This window comes from Carassius auratus, unplaced genomic scaffold (genome assembly GCF_003368295.1).
Source record: "Carassius auratus strain Wakin unplaced genomic scaffold, ASM336829v1 scaf_tig00020493, whole genome shotgun sequence".
NCBI lineage: Eukaryota > Metazoa > Chordata > Actinopteri > Cypriniformes > Cyprinidae > Carassius > Carassius auratus.
In genome coordinates this window covers 427501-449670 of record NW_020525031.1, presented here as the reverse complement: position 1 = coordinate 449670, position 22170 = coordinate 427501, and the positions used below count along the sequence as shown (strand labels likewise).

The window sequence follows — 22170 nt, the reverse complement described above, 5'->3', positions numbered from 1 at the left end:
GATGCCAGATTTCTAATCTTGTATTTATGAGGGTTCTGTGCCAGTACTAAAACATTTACATTTTTCTAGAATATTGAAAATGGAGCACAAAAGCTTAAAGCACTGTAAATTCATGGGTTGAGAATGAAATAGGACCAGTTCTTTGACAAAAGACAGATTTTTTGGAATAGTAGCTAAGCACTGGCTGGCTGACCTTCAGCTAAAATGGTAATGCTTCTCTCATACCATATGAGATATAATAGATGTGTTGGTGTCAAGGGATTTGTCTAACTCCCGTGCATGTGGTACATAAAGGTGATTTTGTGCAGGGTTACTGTGATGTGTGATTTTACACAGAATGCAATTCAATTTGAATAATGTTCAACAGGTTAAAAGCATATGGGGATATATTTAATTATATACAAAATCTACAAAAGTTCTTTTGTTTTACATTTGATAACACACCTGTAATGGCGTGGTGGGAGAAAGCTTCAACATAGGTCAAGTAGTTGTGTGGACAGTGCTTCTTCAACCATCTGCATACATCCTGCTGAGACCACAGAACCACTGGCCTGGAGAGACACGGCAAGGTCGGGCTGGTGTGGTAAACAGAGTAAGATTCACCTGAACGTAACTGAAAGAGAAAGAAATAGAGCATGGGAAAGGGAGAGACAGGGAAACTAAATTAAATATGCATTTCACAGTGAAGTGGCATAAACAAACAAATATCGAAATGTGACTGAAAATCCATCCTTCTGGAGTCCTACCATGCATGAATGCACAACGTTTTATAGCACTAATAATTTGACCATTCTCAACCATTCTCTAGCAGAATTAAAAAAAATAATGAAACAGATAAATAGCTCTCCCTTCTGCTGGGAACTCTGGGAAATAAACTTTTTTTTTTTAAATAACTGTGTTCCATGTCAAGCACCGGCAGTGATTAAGATGGATGTTTTCATCTTAGAAAGCCATCTGATTGGCTGCCTAACGGACACGGCCATGATTCTGCACATTTTGCTGTATAAATGAAGGCCATTCTAGAATGATTAGTATTCGTTACAATGGCTGCGCTAGTGACATGAGCCACAATAACACTCACTTGACCTTCATCACACTTTCTTATGATCACAGACTAATTATACAAAATCATCATGCAAATATAATTCTAGCAAATCATCCACATTTGGAGCCAGTGAGAGTTTATGAGAGCTAATGAAACGGAGTTTAATGTATCTGTGACATACAATATCATGATGTTATTTAGCAAGGACACAATCAATTAATCAAAAAGTGACATGTGTAGGAACCCTGTCGAACAGACACAAATAAACCTGTGAATCACCATGTGAGCTGATGAAACGTTCCAGAGATTCTCCCTCCTAACCATTTTTCAAGTCATAAAATTTATTGAAGAAATTAACCAAGGCACCCAACTGTCTCAAGAGATGTCTAAAGCAACGATAAGACCAATAATGGTGGTGATCCAAGAATCAAAACCCTTTGGTTTAGAACCATGCCAGCAAATGGTTGATTATCCCCTGCTGACCCGGCTTCATGTTCCACAGGAAGAGCAGTAACGTTTAACTGAACAACAGAAAAAGGAACATTAGTTCCATTGACAGACACCTCAGGACTGTCCCCACTTTCACCCTCCTTTCTCTACATTCCAGAAAAATATTCGCTTTTCCTTTGTAAAAACAAAGGAACTCATATACAACTATATTCACAAATAATGTGTTATGTCTTATATATGCTTGATGTGTTTCATTTAATCGGTGCAACTTTAACCAATGTTTTAGCAAATAAAGCTATTAAATATGTGTAAGATATGAAAGTTTAGTGTTGAATGAAAGCTTGTTTTATTGGCACTGCTTTGGTATAAATGTAATGGTGAAATCTGGAATTGTACGCACGTTAAGTTATTAACAAAACCCACAAAGACACTTCCACAGTGATGAATTAAACAGTGTTTTAATTTATGCGCGGACAGTTACAGTCCATACAGTCCTGCAACAGCGTCCGATTGGGACTAGGGTTGTAACGGTATGAGATTTTCACGGTATGATAATTATCTCAGAAAATATCACGGTTATACAGTTTCACGTTATATGGTATTATTCAATTACAATTTTTTTTTGGTTGAACAAATGTTTGAGAGTATGTGTTTATTCAAATTTCATTAATCAAAAAAAAGAAAATGTAATCACTGATTATTTATTAGTTTAATAACTTATATTTATAATTAATTATACATACAAATGAATAAATTCTGGTTTCTGTATATAGATTCTGTACTTTTATGATTTAATACAAATATACTGCATAAAAATTTATAAAAATGTAACAATTTAATTAATGTTTTAAAACCTTTACTCTTTTATGTTTTCGCAAAGGGATTTACTAAATTAAAAAGAGGGGAGAAAATATATATTCCTTAAAAAAAGTTTATGTAAATTATTATTATTTTAGAAATAGGCTATATTATAGTTCAAGTTCAAGTTCATTTATTTATATAGCACATTTAAACAGCCACACAAGACAGACCAAAGTGCTTTACAGAACAAGCATATAAGAATAAAAGCAGAAAAACACACATAGAGAACAACTAAGCTAAGATTAATTATAAAATCAAGAAGCAAATGTAGAAAAAAAAATAAAAAATAAAAAATAATAATAATAATAATAATAATAATAAGAAGAAGAACAGTCTAAGATAAGTAATCAATATGCTAACGAGAATAGATATGTTTTGACCAGAGACTTAAAAACAGGGAGGTTGGGAGCAGTTCTGATCTCTAGAGGCATGGTGTTCCACAGACAAGGCCCTGCCACCGCAAAAGCACGCTCCCCTCTACGCTTAAGTCTGACACGAGGGACTACCAGCAGCGCCTGGTCGTGGGATCTGAGACTTCTGGACGGAATGTACGGATGAATAAGTTCAGAGAGATAAACTGGTGCTAGGTTGTGTAAAGATTTGAAGACAAAGAGAAGAATTTTGAAATCTATTCTCTGCCGGACTGGTAACCAATGTAAAGATCTGAGGATGGGAGAGATATGGTCATATTTGCGACAATTATGGATGAGTCTGGCTGCCGCATTTTGGACTAACTGAAGACGGGAGATTTGAGAATCTGATATACCGCAATATAGTGAGTTGCAATAATCCAGTCGACACGTGATGAAAGCATGAACCGCCATTTCCAGAGTTATTGGAGTGAGAAAGCCTTTGATTTTAGATAGTAAGCGAAGTTGGTAGAAACCAGAACTGACTACAGATGAGATGTGTTTATCAAACTTTAAAGACTGGTCAACAAGAACACCTAAGTTCCGCACTTCTGTAGATTTAAAGGGAGATAGACCTCCCAAGTGTGGGCATGTGAACTGGGACCTTTCACTCGGGCTGAAAACAATGACCTCGGTCTTATCATCATTAAGGGATAGGAAATTTTGAGCTAGCCATGCCTTCACCTCCTCTAAGCATAGATGAAGAGAGTTTAGTGCTGCAGGATTATTGCGCTTGATTGGAATGTAAATTTGGGTGTCGTCTGCATAAAAGTGAAAAGATACACAGTGTTTCCTAAAAATTGTGCCCAACGGTAGCATGTAAAGAGAAAATAGAGAGGGAGCCAAAATAGAGCCCTGTGGAAGACCACATCTCAGGGGTGCCATGGAGCTGGAAAAGTTTCCCATTTTTACTAAAAACTTTCTGTCAGTAAGGTAAGACTGGAACCATGACAGGACAGAGCCTTTTATGCCCACCCACGTCTCCAGTCTAGCTAGCAGAGTAGGGTGGTCAACGGTGTCAAAAGCCGCCGACAGATCTAGGAGAACTAGAACCACAGTGTCTCCACAGTCAGTGGAGAGATAAATGTCATTTAGCACTCGCAGGAGAGCGGACTCAGTGCTGTGGGCAGTCCTAAACCCAGATTGAAAGACCTCATATATACAGTTATTTGACAAAAAGTGTTGGAACTGATCCAACACGATTTTCTCTAATAACTTGGAAATGAAAGGTAGGACAGAGATGGGCCGGTAATTTTTTAAAACAGAAGGATCCAGTGAAGGCTTCTTGAGCAAAGGAGTGACCGTAGCCACTTTAAGATTGGCCGGAACAGATCCAGTGCTTAGACACTTGTTAATAAGGGATACCATACCTGGACCCACCGTGTTTGTGATTAATTTTAAAAATCTCGGGTGAATGATATCATTTGGGCAGAATGAAGGTTTGAGCTTAGCGCTCACATCCTTCAGTGTCTGGAGGTTAATGGGAACAAAAGCCTCCCAAACACAGGAGGTACGTGGCCTAATAGGGGGGAGAGTTAATTTAGGGCAGATACTGGTCCTTAATGTAGTGATTTTGTTAATAAAAAATCTCTGGAAGTCTTCACATAGAGCATCTGAGGCAACAGACAATTTAGCAGATGGGTTTAAAACAGAATGAATGACAGAAAACAAGACCTTAGGGTTAGAGTGATTGGATTCAATTAAGTTTGAGAAGTATGCAGCTTTAGCTGATTTAGCAGTGTTCTGGTAAGCTGTAAGAGAGTCTTTGAACATGCGGAAGGAGACACTTAGCCTGTCCCGTTTCCATTTGCGTTCGGCCTTTCTACATGTTTGTCTTTGGAGACGAGTGTCAGAATTTTGCCACATATCTGATTTTGGTTTGGGTTTGTGAGGCTTAAGAGGAGCAGTCACGTTTGCTACTTTAAGCCAGGCAGAATTTAAAAGGCTAAGATGCTGATCTGCATCCAGGTCAGATAAAGGTTGGTCCAAGTGCCAGTGAGAGCATAACTCAGTAAAGCACAAGTCGAAGTTTGTGTTGAACTGAGGAGAATAGAACCGTGACATAACAGGATCAGTAGTGGGTTGAGAAAGCTCCAGAAGAGACAGTGAGAATAAAATAGGCTTGTGATCAGAGAGAGGAAAATCAGAGATAACAATATCAGTGACATTAATCCCATAAGATAACACAAGGTCCAGTGTGTGGCCCTGAGTGTGGGTAGAGTTTTTGACCCACTGCAGTAGGTTAAAAGCATCTATTAAGTCAAGAAACTCCTGCGACAGGGAGTTTGAAAGACAGCAGACATGAATATTGAAGTCGCCCAACAAAAGGAAGCGATCATAATTTGTGGCAATGTTGCCAATGAACTCAGTGAATTGGAGTATAAAATCCTTAGTGAAGAGTGGAGGGCGGTATATCACCCCAATACAGATGGGACCATTCCAATCTAGGTGGAGAAGCTGAGTTTCAAAGGTGGGGAAGGCCGTTGCAGGGACCAGCCGGCAGCGTGAGGAGAGAGAGTTATTTAAAATAGTTAAAATCCCACCCCCGCGTCCATTAGGACGAGGAGAGTTAAAAAATGTACAGTTTGCTGGAACCAGTTCTGATAAGGGAGTTAAATCACCGACCTTTATCCATGATTCTGTGATGAACATAAAATCCAAGTTGTGTGATGAGTAGAAGTCGTTTAATAAAAAGGTCTTATTCACCACGGAGCGGGCGTTTATTAGCGCCAACTTAGGTGGAGGAATAGACACGTGAGATGACGGCGCTTTTCTCAATGAGCGCAGATTATAGTACAATCGTAATTTCTGTCAATTTCTTCCAGTTAAAAATTTGACCTTTATTCTAACGGGTTGCAGTGGAGAGCTTTGAGTGTCAGAATGTATTAGTTTTTGCAAATAAAATGATTATTAATTGCTTTGTTAGTGTTTGTGTTCATGTCCTCAGATAGTGAGACAGCAGCACTGTTAAACATGGCACTTTAGACCATGCATGTACCGGTGCATGTAGTACACGACAAAACAAACAGATTAGCCTATATATTTATATAGCAGTGCTTTTGTCATTATTTTACAGCTTTGTTTTGGATTTATTCATCAATCCATCAAATCGCACATTTATGAGACATCTGCATTGTATCTAGTAGCTACTGTAAATTCATTGTCATGACTGGATTCTGGGATTCACTCCGCGTTACAGAAATAATAATGCTTAAACCTTAAATTATAAATGGGACATGGCTGTATCTGTATGGAGGGATGATATTCTGAATAAGTAAACATGTTCGATGCGTTTCCTCATTTTGCAGCCGCTTTCCGACCACAGTTTTTGCAAACTGTGTCTACCCTCGATGACAAATAAGCATTCGTCTGTTCTATATAAAAAGTATTTCCATACTAGTGCCAGTTTGAACCCATATTTCGACGTGGGATAGAGATTAGAGATAATGGCCTCTGTCTCTGATGTTGTCTCCGCTGTACGTGTGGGTGGAGCAAGAGTACAGTTAAGTGGAAAGGTGTTGCCTAGGCGCAGGTGAGGATTCTGTGTCTGTTATTTTCTCCCATACCTTAGATAATTAAATGTACATGGTATGATAATCATACATGTTTATATCATGGTACAGTATATCGTCATACCGGTATATCGTTACAACCCTAATTGGGACAGTCGCTTCTGGGAGGGACCAAATCAGCTCGCTTTACATTTACATTTAATCATTTAGCAGACGCTTTTATCCAAAGCAAATGAGAACAATAGAAGCAGTCAGGTCAACAAGAGAACAACAACAGTATACAAGTGCCATGACAAGTCTCAGTTAGTCTAGTATAGAACACATAGCCAGGTATTTTTTTTATTTATTTAAGTGCTGGTGTTAGTAGGTTAAGTGCAGGCAAAAAAAGATGAGTCTTTAGATGATTCTTGAAAATGAGTAAAGACTCAGCTGTACGAATTGAGATTGGGAGGTCATTCCACCAGCTGGGCACAGTCCAGGAAAAGGTCCGTGAGAGTGATTTTGAACTTCTTTGGGATGGCACCACAAGGCGTCGTTGCAGAGCGCAAACTTCTGGAGGGCATATAAGATTTAACCAGTGAGTTTAGGTAAGTTGGTGCCGTGCCAGTGGTCGTCTTGTAGGCAAGCATCAGTACCTTGAATTTAATGCGAGCGGCTACTGGTAGCCAGTGTAACCTGATGAGGAGAGGAGTAACATGAGCTTTTTTTGGCTCATTGAAGACAATCCTCGCTGCTGCATTCTGGATCATTTGCAGAGGCTTGACAGTACATGCAGGAAGGCCCGCCAGGAGAGCATTACAATAGTCCAGTCTGGAGAGAACAAGAGCTTGGACAAGAAGTTGGGTTGCTTGCTCTGACAGGAAGGGTCTAATCTTCCTAATGTTGTATAAGGCAAACCTGCAGGACTGGGTCGTTGTTGCAATGTGGTTAGTGAAGCTGAACTGATGATCCATCACAACTTCTAGGTTTCTGGCTGTCCTCGAAGGAGTTATGGTTAAGGAGCCCAGCTGTATAGAAAAGTTGTGATGAAGCAATGGGTTAGCTGGAATCACCAGGAGTTCAGTCTTTGTAAGGTTAAACTGAAGGTGATGGTCATTCATCCAGCTAGAAATGTCACTCAGACAGGCTGAAATGCGAGCAGCTACCGTCGGGTCATCTGGCCAGAATGAGAAGTAGAGTTGGGTGTCATCAGCGTAGCAGTGATAAGAAAAGCCATGCTTCTGAATGACAGATCCTAAAGATGTCATGTAGATGAAGAAGAGAAGTGGTCCAAGTACTGAGCCTTGAGGAACCCCAGTAGCAAGGTGGTGTGACTTTGAAACATCACCCCTCCAAGACATACTGAAGGATCTGTCAGAGAGGTAGGACTTAACCCACAGGAGAGCAGTTCCAGCGATGCCCATCTTTCTGAGGGTGGACAGGAGAATCTGGTGATTAACAGAGTCAAAAGCAGCAGACAGGTCCAGTAAGATGAGTACCGAGGATTTTGAAGCTGCTCTTGCTAGTCAGAGCAGTTGAGCAGAGCAGTCTCAGTTGAGTGGCCACTTTTGAAGCCAGATTGGTTGCTGTCCTGGAGGTGGTTCTGTACAAGGAACATACAAAGTTGGTTGAACACAGCTCGCTCAAGTGTCTTTGCAATGAATGGAAGAAGGGATACCGGTCTGTAGTTTTCAAGAAGCACTGGATTTAGAGATGGTTTCTTGAGTAGTGGGCTTACCCGAGCCTGCTTGAATGCTAAGGGAAATGTTCCAGATTGAATAGAGGAGTTGATAATGTGAGTAAGCGAAGGTATGACTGAAGAAGAGATCGCTTGAAGGAGGTGAGTGGGGATCGGATCAAGTGGACAAGTAGTAGGATGATTGGACAGGAGAATTTTGGAGACGTCCATTTCTGGCTTTAAAACCAAATGGCACAAAAAGATTTTGGCTAGTTTTGCTTTTCGAGGACCCTTGGGCTTTTAGCCTTTGTGCTCACGTGCTGTACCATCAAGGGATCAAGTCATCCAGAACTCAAATACTCAATTTTCAGCGCAAACACAAGAAAAACAAACAAACTTATGAAATAGGTGCAAACTCATCTTAAGCAGTAAAGATGAGACAAGATATACTGATTTTAATGTTCGTTGGATGAACCGTTGAGGAATTATAAACTATTTAAATTTGGAATCAGCTCAATTAAATCAATTTGAATCTTTAGATTCGATTCCCCTCTTTAAGAGAAAAGAGCTAAAAATCCCTACACAGTGAAGACATTTATAAGGTTGAAAAAAGATTTTAATTTCAAATAAATGCTTTCTATTCATTACAGAATCCTGAAAAAAAGGCATGTATCAAAAACATTTAGCAGCACAACTGTTGTTACCACTGATAACAATAATAGTTTCCTGAAATGAAAATTAGACTTTTTTTTAAGAACATTAAAAAAATCTTTCTGAACCTAATCTTTTAAATGGTACTGTACAGGATTAAAAGCAATATAATAAAACTTTCTGACTCTTATATAATATTTTTTCTTATAAAATATTATTTTCATATTACATTTTACTATTTTGTAATGTGTTATAGGTCGCTGTAAATTCTGGGTATTGAAACAAAACTCATCTCATAATATAACGAAAGTTTCATTCCCTATGCTTTGCATATTTTCTTCCCTTTCTTTGGTGTTTCATTTCATTAACAGTCATTTATCCTCACAAAATTACAGGCCTCCATTTTCCCACATCTCCCTCTATTTGTCTTGTTTTTCCTGCCATCTGTACTCCATTCCTCAAGTTCATCTTCAATTTTCTTTCTCCTTCACAGTTTTTGCACCATCTCTACTGCTCTCTCTCTCTCTCTTTCTCCCTAAGGCAACTTTCTACTTTATGCCTTTGCTGTGTTTGCCCTTGAGGGCAGTGGGTAATTCTTTCTTCTGCATGAAGGAAATCACACACATACATTCTTGCACATGCACAAACATGTATGCATGCATGCATGCACACAAATAGGCTGAATAAGTGACTGTTCTACTCAGCTGGTCTTGGGCAGGATGCACATCTCTCCAGCAACTGTCTCTTTAGGGCATAAGGACTCTGTGATCCCTACATGACCATAAATAATAGTTCAGCCAAAAACTGAACATTTTCTGAAAATGTACTCTCCCTTATGAAATTCAAGATGTAGATGAATTTGTTTCTTTTTTTAAACAGATTTGGAGAAATTTTAACTTTACATTACATGTTCACCCATGGATCCTCTGCAGTGAATGGGAGCCATCAGAATGTGAGTTAAAGTGCTTAAAGATGGATTGTTTATTACAAATGCAACGAGACATTAATTGATGGACTGAAGTCATGTCTGCTTGGATTATTGGGATGTTTTTATCAGCTGTTTGGGCTCACATTCTGATGGCACCCATTCACTAAATAAGATCCATTGGTTAGCAAGTGATGTAATGTTAAATTTATCCGAATTCTGATGAAGAAACAAACTCATCTACATCTTCAATGGCTTGAGGGTCAGAACATTTTCAGTAAATTATTAATTTAAGCCCTAGATGAGATTATTAGGCATGTCATTGTCACATTTACATCTTTTTAAGTACCTTTTCTAAATTTAAACCATGAACATCAATTTGTTTGTGGCTTATAAATGGATCTGAATTAGTATCTGTCAAACTTTCCCTATTTTAATGCCCATTAATTGAGATTGCACTCTATGACATACAATGGAGACAAGCTGATGCAATCCTTCTTACTCTGCAATGTCCCTTTATGCAATGGTATAGATTACAGAATCAGTCAGTGAGAGGGGAATTAACACCACTTAAATGTGCAACATTAATTATTTACAGTATGGGTTCCATTCACACAGACCCCAGAGGATCAGTCAGAGCACAATAATGAGAAAATACAAACACTAACCATCAAATGTGGACACCAGTACACAAATACATACATAAAAGTCACATTTTTGACTACAATTAGTCAAAAGGCACTTGAGTTCCTCATTTCTTCTTTGATCATACTATGATGACATGTCCCTTGGCAAAGTTTATAGACAAATCACAACAGCGCTGATGAAAGTGAGAAAAGATTGGTGTTACATTCATACCAAAGTGACATTTTCTATTTTCTTTTCTTCTTTGTTCATTCTTTATTTTTTCTGGGAAGAGCACACTATGTGGTGAGATGTCAGTGTGACTTTCATATACTGAGATACACAAACCTGCATTGTTGAGAAAAATACTAACAAATGTAGCTGGGCTGAACAAAGGATTTGTGTATGAAGCCATTAGGGGAAGAGATAAAACAGAGCTGTTTATCTGTCCTGTCTCACTGAAGGAAGAGGCTAACAAGGTTCACCATTCATTAACAATGGTTTAAATTAGAAGGCCAAAAAAGTGCAGAGGTTAGTTAGGCCCCTGTTTGGGGTTTTCATGAGAAATAAATGAACATAGACGTCTGATCACACCATCCTTTTAATTATAAATTCACTTTTTGGACAGTCTTAACCTTCGCCCTCTGATCCGGTTCAGCAAAATGCAACAAATTTAAACCCAAGTTCAGAAGATTCCCCTTAAGTCTGGTGTTCCTCTGGCAAAAAGCAAGATTTGTAAACGATTTAGAAACTATATTGGTGTTTAAGACTTTTTATAATATAGATGAGTTGATAAAAGCAGATGAACAGATGAAACATTTCTTATCCAATGCAAAATAATAATATATGACGTCATTTTGATCTTTGTATCATAAGTATCATATATATATATATTTTTATATTAAAAAGCAGCACAACAATTTCAACATTGATAGTAATAAGAACTGTTACTTGAGCTCCAAGTCAGCAAATTACAATGATTTCTGAAGAGACTTCCTTTAAAAATATTTTCAAAATATAATGTATATACCCAAAGTAAATACATTATGTACTACTATAGAAAAATTATTTTAATTCATTTAATCCACTAAACACAAAATTTCCAAATTAACAGCACCTCTGCTAATTTCACTGAGAAGATTAAAAACTAATTTAGCACTAGAAAAGGAGAAATGAAAAAGAAAATGGAAATGACCACAGAACACTGGATTCGCCTCAAGTAATTACTTTTGAATACTATTCATTTAAATGCAGAACACAAACTCATTAAGATAATATTATCTATCTCAGTTGAACAAAAACAGGTTTAGGTTTAAATAGTATGTGCAAGCCTGTTGTAAAATCTAAGAGGAGTCTAATTGTGTGGGCGAGACTGCTTTGACCCACAAAGCTCTGCAGCCCCGACTAGAAGCGCTTGCTTCGTTAATATGCTAATGCAGAAGATAAAATGAAGTTAAAACACACATTACGACCCATATCTTTGGTTTCAGTGCATAAATCAGCAGTGCCCATCTGACCTGAGGCCCACAACTCAGCCAAACAGCATTTTACTCATTCTCTACAAACTAAACACGCTTTTAGATGGATGGAAAGATGGATATCTGAAGAGAGAAAGGAAGTGTTTTGCTGCCAGATCCCCTACTCTACCTTTTTTAATGCACAGGTTTCAGTGGTGTCAAAAGTACTGACATTCATTACTTGAGTAGAAGTATAGATACTAGGGTTTAAAAAGACTTTTGTAGAAGTTGAAGTATCAACTCAAGCTTTTTACTCAAGTAAAAGTGTAAAAGTACTGGTTTAAAAAACTACTTAAAGTATAAAAGTAAAAGTAATGTAAGGGGGAAAAAATGCCATTAAGAACAAAAGCTTAGGCCGCACCACAGGGGCCTATTGTGCACTACCCCACCTCCTCAAAAAACATTTTTCTAAAGGCCATAATGACTATAATGTTATATAAAAATGTTCATGTTGAAAAATTTGGGATGCACTAGGCTACCTGTTTCAGCCGCATATATGAAAATACAAAAATGGTGTGCACATCCCAAACATCCAATTAGGACGCAGGTGCAAGACAACTGAATGATATAGACAAATAAAGAAGTGAAGTCTGAACACTGAAAACTACTGCTCCAGAGGAATTTAATCAAGCAACGTTTCGACCTTCAGGTCTTCCTCAGCCGCATATATGCCCATTTAAAATGAACGCACTTTAGTACAATGCAAATACATTAAAGGACTAGAGATAGGATGACTAGTTACCAGTAACTATTGTTATGGTCCAAAAAGTCAAACTTTAGAGGCATGTCATCAATAACCTTTAATGGAATGTAAATGTACTGTACATCCAAGCTTAGCTGCAGGAATCTGTGAGGGCAATGGACAAGAACATTGGTGCAGGCTTAGTGACAATTACACTTGTATGGTTGTCTATTTACAATAAACATTATAGTGCTGTCAAAATGAATGATTAATCCAAGTGATTAATCAAAAACTAAAACTGAAAAATAAGTCATAATCCTGATACCTTCCTGATTGATAGCTTCTTGTATTCGGTACATCTGCTATGCACCTAAACTGTGCCTGAACCGATACTTAAAAAAAAAAAAGAACCACAAAAAAAAAAAAAAAAAAACTATGGATAAGTTTAAAGAACATTACAAATATTTAAAATAAATCCATAGCTTTCACCCTGGATGCTCTCATTTCTCAAGTTATGCTTCCCTTAATCTAAGGCTAATAAATGTATTTCACAATCTGGGTCATTATTTAATACAAAACCACACATAATGTTTCTACTGTATCTCTGTCACTCACTCTGATATTTAGTTAAGATGAGTGCTGTCTGTTACTGTCTTTAATCCGTCTGTGAATTACTGTATGCTCATTCTTTATAAAGTAGCAACAATTTCGTTTTTAAAATACAGTACTGTGCAAAAGTCTTATGGAAAAATTAGTATTTTCACCCCAAAAAAGGGTTTTAAGCCAGTTATTTATATCTTTTGTTGTAGTGTGTCAGTAGGAAATATCAGTTTGCAATTAATTTTAATAATAATCTAGTGCGATTTTGAATGCACAAGCAGTTTGACAACAGCAAAATTAATGTTTGGAAACGTAAACTGATATTTTATACTGACACACTACAGCAAAATATATAAATAACTGGCCTAACACCATTCTTTTAAGTGAAAATACTAACGTGTCTAAGACTTTTGAACAGTAGTGTATGTATAAAGAACGTATGATTAAATTAAGTATATTAAAAATAAGTGTAATTAAAGTATGTGGTCGTTCTTATGTGTTAAGGGCTAGATTTTCGCTGGAGGAAATGGCTGTGGTGTGATGAGTGAAAACTTTACAGATGAGAAACCGACTGCTTCCTCGTGACCTTTTGTAAACTGTATTTATGACAAAGAACTGCACAGATGCGGATATTCTAACAATCTATCGATAAACGCATACCTTGTTTCCTCTGTTTGTTTGCGCAACGCATGCGCTGCTCCGCTCGCGGTCTGCGGATTGAAGAGCGCGCTGAAAGACGGGAGACCGGTCTTACGCCGGTTTCAAATGAAATTTAAGGGGACTGACTCTGAGGCGATCGGATACAGGTTCCACACCCAACCCTACTTTAAAGAAATATATTTTTTGATAAACGAACCCAAAACTGGCTATGTCCTTGCTGGAGTGTGATGTGATTTGTGTCATGTGCAGGTGCGATGGATCGCGTACAAACCGATAGGGTGTCGGAATGATATCTGTTTATACTTCTCAACCAACCACAATCAAATTCACTCCATCCGGATGGCGCGATTTATCTGATTTTTTTTAATGATGACAAGCCGGAATGAAAACAAGCCGAAATGAATAGCAGTAACGAAGCTATTTTTAAAATGTAAGGAGTAGAAAGTACAGATACTTGCCTGAAAATGTAAGGAGTAGAAGTAAAAAGTCGGCTGAAAAATAATTACTCAAGTAAAGTATAGATACCCCAAATTTCTACTTAAGTACAGTAACGAAGTATTTGTACTTCGTTACTTGACACCTCTGACAGGTTTTCACACAAGTGAATTTCTGAAAGGCGAAACAATTTCCCTCTATTAATAATGCAACAACGGACAACCATACATTATATTAGTGAACAAATTAGCTAATGACATCTTTCATGACTAAAGTATGGAATAACTGAAAGCACCCAAGCTATTAGCTCTGCTGTACAAAACTATAGCTTCTACTGCCTACATTGCACATTTTCACAGTTAATACATAAAATAGCCAATAGTGAAGTTAGTAGTTTATCTACTTTTCCTTTCATACACTGTAAAAAAAAATCCCGTAAAAAAACGGTAAAATTCCGGCAGCTGGGGTGCCGGAAAATTACCGTTAAATAACGTGCACATTAAGTAACAGTAATTTTCCGTAATTCAAAAATACAGTTTTTTGCTGTAATTTTACATATTTTCTGTATTTTCTTCAGCTTTTAATGTTTGATAAGATGTTTTACATAAATATTGTGGAAAGTTAATAAGAAAAAAACCATTAAATTATCATAAAGTTTGAACACTGCTTTAATTCAAATAATCAGCCGTAAGTGCAAAAATGTGTTTTAATAATTTATTGACCAATCTGCAAGAATATACAAATAGTTTGTTCAGGACTGCAATTTACTAATATTCTTTGTACAAAACTGCAACAATATACCAGTATAGAGATTATAGCTAAACTGCAACAATATTCCAATAAAAAAATAAGCCCAAAAGTTTAAATTAGATCACAACTGCAACCACATACAATTCAGTTTTTTTTCATAACTGCAACAGTATATAATATATATATATATATATATATTTAATAACTGCAACAACACACAAAAGAATTGTTCAAAACTGCAACAATATAGCAAATTGGTAAACAAATAAAAAATAAGAATTAATTTGTCCTTAAAACTGAACCACCTGTGAACAGATTAATTCATCTTGACAACAGATGATGCATTAAAAAAAAAAAAAATCAACCATGAAAGCAAATAATCAGCAAGTATTTTAAGTCTTTGACACTGTCAAGAATTTCTGCTAGGCAATGTAGGAAGATCTGACACTCCAAGTTTTACTCCATCCTTTCAAAGTCCGCAATCTTGTTAATCAGTGAAAGAACCTTTGGACTGACTGCTGATTTCTTTCTCGATGTGGTCTTCTCCACTTTCGATCCCTTCTCGGGGTTCATCTTAAAAAGGAATCTGTTGAGTAAAAAAAACATATTTAGTAATAAAACATGGACTGTACCATATGCTGTGAATATATTTAAAATAAAAGCAGAACAATAAGAACTTGTAAAGGGCATGCTTGTGGTGGATGTTGTGAAGAAGTATGTGAGAGGTAGTTGTGTGTGAGGCAGACTAAGAAGGTTGTGACAATGTAAGAGAGTGTGTTGTGTGAGGATGAGAGTGTGAGGATGCATGTAGGGCTGCACAATTAACCACATGCAGTTGTCAGATGCATTTGCAGATGAATCGCATTAGATTATGAACAGGATACTGCATAGCTTGTCAGTGAACTACAGCTCTGTTTATTAAATGTTGCTTAATTTGAAAACAGGTGATGGATATTTACTACTAATCACAGGACCGACTTTAATGACGAGACACGCCTGAAAAACGCATGTGATTAATTATGCAGCCCTAGAAGGTTGTGTGGGGATGCGTGTGAGAGTATGTTAGTGTGTGTGAGAGTGTGTGTGACTGTCTATGTGAGAATGTTTGGATGTTTGTATAAGGAAGTGTGTGTGAGAGGATGCGTGTGTGAGAGTGTGTGAGTGTAAGGATGCATTTGTAAGAATATGTGAAAGTGTATAACTGTGTGTGAAGATGCGTGTGAGAGTGTGTGTGTGTGAGAGAGAGAATGTGTGTGAGGTTGCATGTGTAACTGTCTATGTTAGAGTGTGTGGATGTTTGTATTAGAATGTGTGTGAGAGTGTGTGTGAGGATGCGTGTGTGAGAGTGTGTGAGTGTAAGGATGCATTTGTTAGAGTATGTGAAACTGTGTAACTGTGTGTGTGATGATGCGTGTGAGAGTGTGTGTATGAGTGAGGAAACGTTTCTGAGAGTGTGTGTATCTGAGAGTATGTAAGTGTGAGGATGCATTTGAGAGAGTGAGTGTGTGTGTGTGTGTGTGTGTGTGTGTGTGAGGATGCATGTGTGCAAATGTGGACGTGAGTGTGCGAGTGTGAAGATGCATTTGTGAGTGTGTGTATGTGAGAGTGTGTCAGTTTGAGGATGTGTGTGTGACCGTGTGTATATGTGAGAGTGTGAGGATGCATATGTGACATTGAGTGTGTGTGTGAGAATGCATGTGAGAGAATGTGTATGTGAGTGTGAGGATGTGTGTGTGTGACTGCGTGTATGTGAGTGTCTGTGTGTGTGAGTAGGCATGTGTGACTGTGTGTGGGTGCGTGTGTGACTGTGTGTGAGAGTGTGTGTGTTAGAGTGAGTGTATGTAAGGATGCGTAATTCAGTGTGTGTTGAAAAAGTGTGAGTGTGTGTGAGAACACACGTGTGAGTGTGATATGTGTGAGAGTGAGTGTATGAGTGTGTGTTTTTACCTTTGCACAATCTCTTGCGTTTCTCCTTGGTTTCCTGGGTATGAAATGTTCAAGCAGTTGTATGAAGCAAACATCAGAGCGTTGCAGAAGATGGTGATGTGGTCGTTAACTATGACTGGGTGAACAGAAAACATAAAGTTCATAAACCATAAACACCACAACTATTACAAGTGTAATATGTGAACATCTTTGCATTTTGCAACTCACCCTTTCATGTTGACCATGGTTTTAGCACTCACTGAACTTATCTGTAAGGAGAAAAAAGCATGTAAATGTGAAATTTTAAGGAAATCTACAAAAATACAAAGAAATATATTGATAAATGTTTTATATCTATGGTTCTGAACCTTATCTGCGCCACCTGTTCATCCCTATCAGTGAGTCTATCAATAATCCCTATAAGCTATAACAGTCTTTAATTATAGAAGGGTGATTAAAACAGAAGTTGTGAAACTTTTTTCCCTAGGCGTAGATTACAAGATTACAAGGTTATATGAATTCTCAGATGACACACTGCAGACATTGTTTTTTCATTCACAATTTTAACTGGTCAATGGTTTCACCAGCTTTTTGAAACACTTTTAATATTTTAAATATTTGCTTAACCGATAGACAGATATAAAGGGTAACCAACAGAAATAATTTATTAAAAAGTGATTAAATACTGACTGTAACGATATTTCAGACCCTCAATAAGACTATATCTGGAAGTAAAAGAGTAAAACATGCAGACAAATTAAAGTAGTTAAGTGAATTTCATTATACAAGCGTAATAACCAGTGCTTGAAGAGGGAGAAATGCAGACGAACATAACGTTTCAAATCGCGCGTCACTTTAAGCGCTGGTCCTAATGAGTCTGTTTCTAAATTCAGAATTTTCATCCAATCTCGCCTCGAAAAATATGATTTTTTTTTTTTTTTTTTTGCTTTTAGACGACGCCTACTATTATGTATATCAAAACTGATTAAAAACACTGCATTATGCGTCGAAGTTCGGTAAAGTTGGCAACATCTACATATTCGAACTTAACATTAACTGAGCTAACTGTTAAATTTATGAGTTCTTAAACCACAAATGATAATAATATTTAATAACAGTATCGTAGACAACCAGCTAACGACTTTCCTTAAAGTAAGCCTGTTTTTCCCTCAGGGACAAAATAACATTAGAAGTTAACGTTAAGTTACCCACACTTAACGACTAACGGCACTGGTCAGCGCCGAAGTTTGAAATACTGGTTTAACGATTCAAAAAGGTAAACATTCTAAATTTTAGAACTCATATATAGTAGAAATAGCATTTAGTAATGACCAAAATGAGAAAACATGAACTTTACCTGCTTATTTTCGCCTCAGATTGAAGATTGACCGTGAAACTGAAGGTCGAGTTATTCCTTCTGCGCGCGCAGCAGCTCCACTGCGTGCTTGGAGGAGAATGTGTCCTTGCGCTAGGGCGGGAATTCCTTCAGTTCGAATATTACATTTTTTATTTTTTTTAATTTTAATATCAGCATATTATTATATTATTATATCAAATTATGAAACGGTACTATGAGAATAAATCCGTAATAAAACACCAAACTGAGCAGAACTATTTTGACAAGCGGAAGAAGATGTGGTCAGTTGACAGTACTTTGGAAATACGATTCTTTCGAGAAGGATTTTTCAACAAACCTGTTCAAAAAAGGATTAACCTGCTCTTTTATGCAAACACGCAATGTAGGCTACATATACAACATATTATATCAATAGTAATAATAATAATAATAATAATAATGAACGTTAACTTTTGTACAGTTGTTATTTATATTTTTAATCTATTAAAAAATATGGCATTATATTATTAATGCCACACACACACGTACACACACACACACATACTGCACATACTACATATAAATATAGCGCATTATGTGAAATAAATCTTCAAAAATATTTTTGGGACGTTATGCACATTGACAAGTTTTTCATGTGATTTTACATAAGATATGTAAATTTACAGTCTCTTTCTGTAATTTTACAATTTTAAACTGTATTTCAAAATTACGTGGAAAAAACTGTAAAATAAAACAGTAAAATTCCGTAAAATTACAGGTTTTTTTTACAGTGTATGATATATGGTAATCAGCTAGCTACATTTTTGAGTAGCTTGGCCAACACTGGTCTTTCTCAATGTCCTCTTGAGATCAGTTTCAGTGAAAGTGCACTAGAAAGAGCTTTGGTTTATATAATTAAGTCATGTTAATGAGATGCTACAAAATGATGATCCTTTGAAGCTGATACAGGGAATACATAAAAAAACATTTGGCTTCATTCTTATCTTTATTATTTGATCTAAAGAAGAGTAATGTGTGTCTTTCTTATGCTCAATGCGACTTTTAAAACGCCAGCTCTGATAATCATAAAGTCATGAAAACGCTATTGTGAAATGTTTTTTTTTTTTTTTGCTGTTGGAGCGAATTGGAATAAAAAAAAAATATATTATATATATTTGTTAAGATAAACTTAAGCTAACCAAAGTATGATGACTTCTGCTTCTGAAATCACCGGAAATGTGAAAGGGCTCAAATTCAGATGCCCTTACGAAAAAGAAGTTTATTCAAGTGTGCTATTAGTATACTTCTTTTAAACTAAAAATAGGAAAGTATGCTTTTAGTTTACGTTTTATGTACTTCTCAGGAATGGGCTTTATGTACTTCTCAGAAATATACTTAAAATGACATTTAAGTATACTTGACTTATACTTACAAAAAGTCTAAATTTACTTGAACTTTACTTAAGTACACTTAATAAAATAAACTTGAAGTACACTACTTTTTGGTAAGGGTGGACTGAGATGTTTGTAAAAGATTTCCTTCTTGGTCTCACCTGAAGTTCTTTGCTTCCAGGCTGCTGGAGTAGTTTGACCGGTCGGCCACCGGCTGTTTTGCGGCTGTGCCCCTCATGCCAGGTAAGGTTTCCACCTGCACAACGACTCAGCTGGTACTTAAAGTCCTCTGGAAGTGCCCTGTACTCCACCGCAGGACGACAGAAAGTAAAACTGGAGGCCGCTGCGATAGAAACAGAGAAATTTGGCATTTATTCATTCGCTGAAACACACAAACACATTCCATCCTTCTTACTTACATTTTCACTTCCCTCTTCAGAAAGAGACAGACTACTGAGATGTGCAGAAGCACTGTTTATTGTCAGTTATCAGTCATGCAGCAACCTAGCCATGTAAGAGATTCAGTTTGAGGACTGCATTTGTCATCAGGGTTTTGGTGGTTCAGAGAGTTTAAGGTTTAAGGTTTATGCTTAAGTAAAAGCAAATAAGAAATGTTTGAATGACCCATATCTCCTGCGGCTGACTGGGTGGATTGGATTCTTCCCAGGATAATTCCCAAAGACGCTAGTCAGCAAAGCTAATTGAGAAAATTATGCATTAGCGTGTCAGAGGGTGATAAAAAAGCAGAGTATTGGTAGCCTGTGGGGTAGTCTATGAAAAGGCATATGAGGCTCCAGATTTCCAGGAAGGAAAACTTTAAGTGCTACTAAATACAGAATGCCTCAGAGACATCAGTTCTTGATGAGCTAGACAAAACTAGCATTTGCAATTCATGAAACAACAAACAGAAAATCAAATGAACAAAGACATCTTCTAGGACCTTCCTGGTGCAAAATATGCTTCAAAGGAATTTTGTGGAACACCAAAGAAGATATTTTGAAGAGCGTTTCAGTGTTGTTTTGGCAGGGTTTTATAGTGAACTAAAAAAAAAAAAGCTAATAATAAAAAGTTTTATTTCAGGTGGTTGCCAGAGCAATATATCACACTTTAGTTTAAAAATGTAACTAAAACGGAAATAAAAATTTGATAAAATTCCAAAATAATAAATGTTTTTGGAACCCACTGTCATTCATTATGTGAACTAAACCACAGAAAAATTATTCTAAATATCTTTGTGTTCAACAAAAGAATGAGAGTCATACAGGTCTGGAACAACATGAGTAAATGATGACAGAACTTTCATTTTCAGGTGAACTACCCCTTTCACACACACACAAAAGACAGTATACATGAAGCTGTGTGAGTAAACCTGTTAGAGAATTTGCATATTCCTAAAAATAATACAGCAGACCAGCACAGCATAGTTTTGCTTGACTGGCGACTGTAAATGAGTCGGTGGACAGCATAAGCAGATTTTCTTCCAGAAGCTGGAAGAGGCCAGTGCATTACAGACATAGACACCTCACACTTCTAATAACCACCTTAGTCTTAGCACAAATGAGTAGCTAATCTGTGCATGGCAGTGTGTGATGGTATTATATCTCCAAATGAGTGTTAATGTGTGCGCACATAAGTAAGAGTTGATGAGAGGGACAGACTATAAGGTTGTGTGTGTTGGAAGGTGAATGAAATACAAGGGATGTTTTTTGCTCTCGTTCCCTGCAGCCTCACAGGCGGCTACAAAGGCCGTCCTCATCAAGAGTGCATGGGGGATGCCTGTCTGTATGAATGCATTTGGGATGGAGTCATAGATGAACACAGCCTTTCATCACAGTGCCTCTGAAGCAGACATTAGAGAGATGTGGCACTACTGTGGCTGGAGGGTGAAAACACGTCAAGGCCTGTTAGTCCTGGACAGATGCTGTCCTTATTTTCTATTTATTTGTGCACAAAACGATGTGCTCCTAAATCTAGAAACAGTATATACTCCTGAAAATGTATTTTTGACCTACTAAATGGGAAATGGAAACATTTGTGTTCAGAAGTTTCAGGGTTGTGAGTTTTTATGCTCAAGGCTGCATCTATTTGAATAGAAATACAGTAAAACAGTAATATTTGTAATACGATGTGAAATATTTTTATTTTATAATGTGAAATATTACAATTTAAAAATAAACGGAGTAATTCCAAGAGCATATAATTCCTATGAACTGTTTTCGATTTAAATATAATTTACTCCTGTGATGACAATACTGATTTTCCTTGCTGAATAATAGTATTTATTAAAAGTACACTGACAAATAGAACCATAATGTAATACAGTAGCTTTGTTTTAGAAACATATCAATGTTGATGAATATTCAGTGTCATTCTGATTCATTTGAATGGAAAAACAATTTGTATATGGTTTTACTATTACTTTAAACTACTACATTTGAATGTTTTGTTTATATGGTTACAGCCAGCCATGGTCAAGCACATGTGACCCATTTCATTGCATGTGTCAATAAAAATAAATAATCTAAATCTATTTTATATCTAGAGATCCATCATCCACGACAGCTCTTCATTCCCTGAAGCAAATAATTAAATCCAGACCAGGTTTTTTTCTCACCTGCTGCACTCACTGGAGTGAACTAATGATGTGGTCTCTTGTGAGAAACCAAGCAAGTGTGCCAGAGATTTCTGACCAGCATGAGGGGTTTGAACTTTGGGAAGGAATAGAAACACAACATCTG

At 36.9% G+C, this 22170-nt stretch overlaps 1 protein-coding gene and 1 long non-coding RNA gene across 2 annotated transcripts in view; both read right to left on the bottom strand.

Annotated features, from left to right (window-relative positions):
- Positions 1-22170, bottom strand: part of LOC113076442 (sterile alpha motif domain-containing protein 10-like) — a 28475-nt gene that overhangs the window by 5141 nt on the left and 1164 nt on the right. Inside the window, exons 2-3 of the mRNA XM_026249099.1 lie at positions 19594-19775; positions 445-613 (exon numbers count right to left, since the gene is read on the bottom strand). Coding sequence (XP_026104884.1) covers positions 445-613; positions 19594-19775 — 351 coding nt within the window. The remainder of the gene's footprint in view (positions 1-444; positions 614-19593; positions 19776-22170) is intronic.
- Positions 14730-18482, bottom strand: LOC113076443 (uncharacterized). The gene is made up of 4 exons (XR_003281180.1): positions 18063-18482; positions 16934-16974; positions 16727-16841; positions 14730-15365 (listed from the first exon to the last, which is right to left on the bottom strand). It is a non-coding gene; the product is annotated as an uncharacterized LOC113076443 (long non-coding RNA).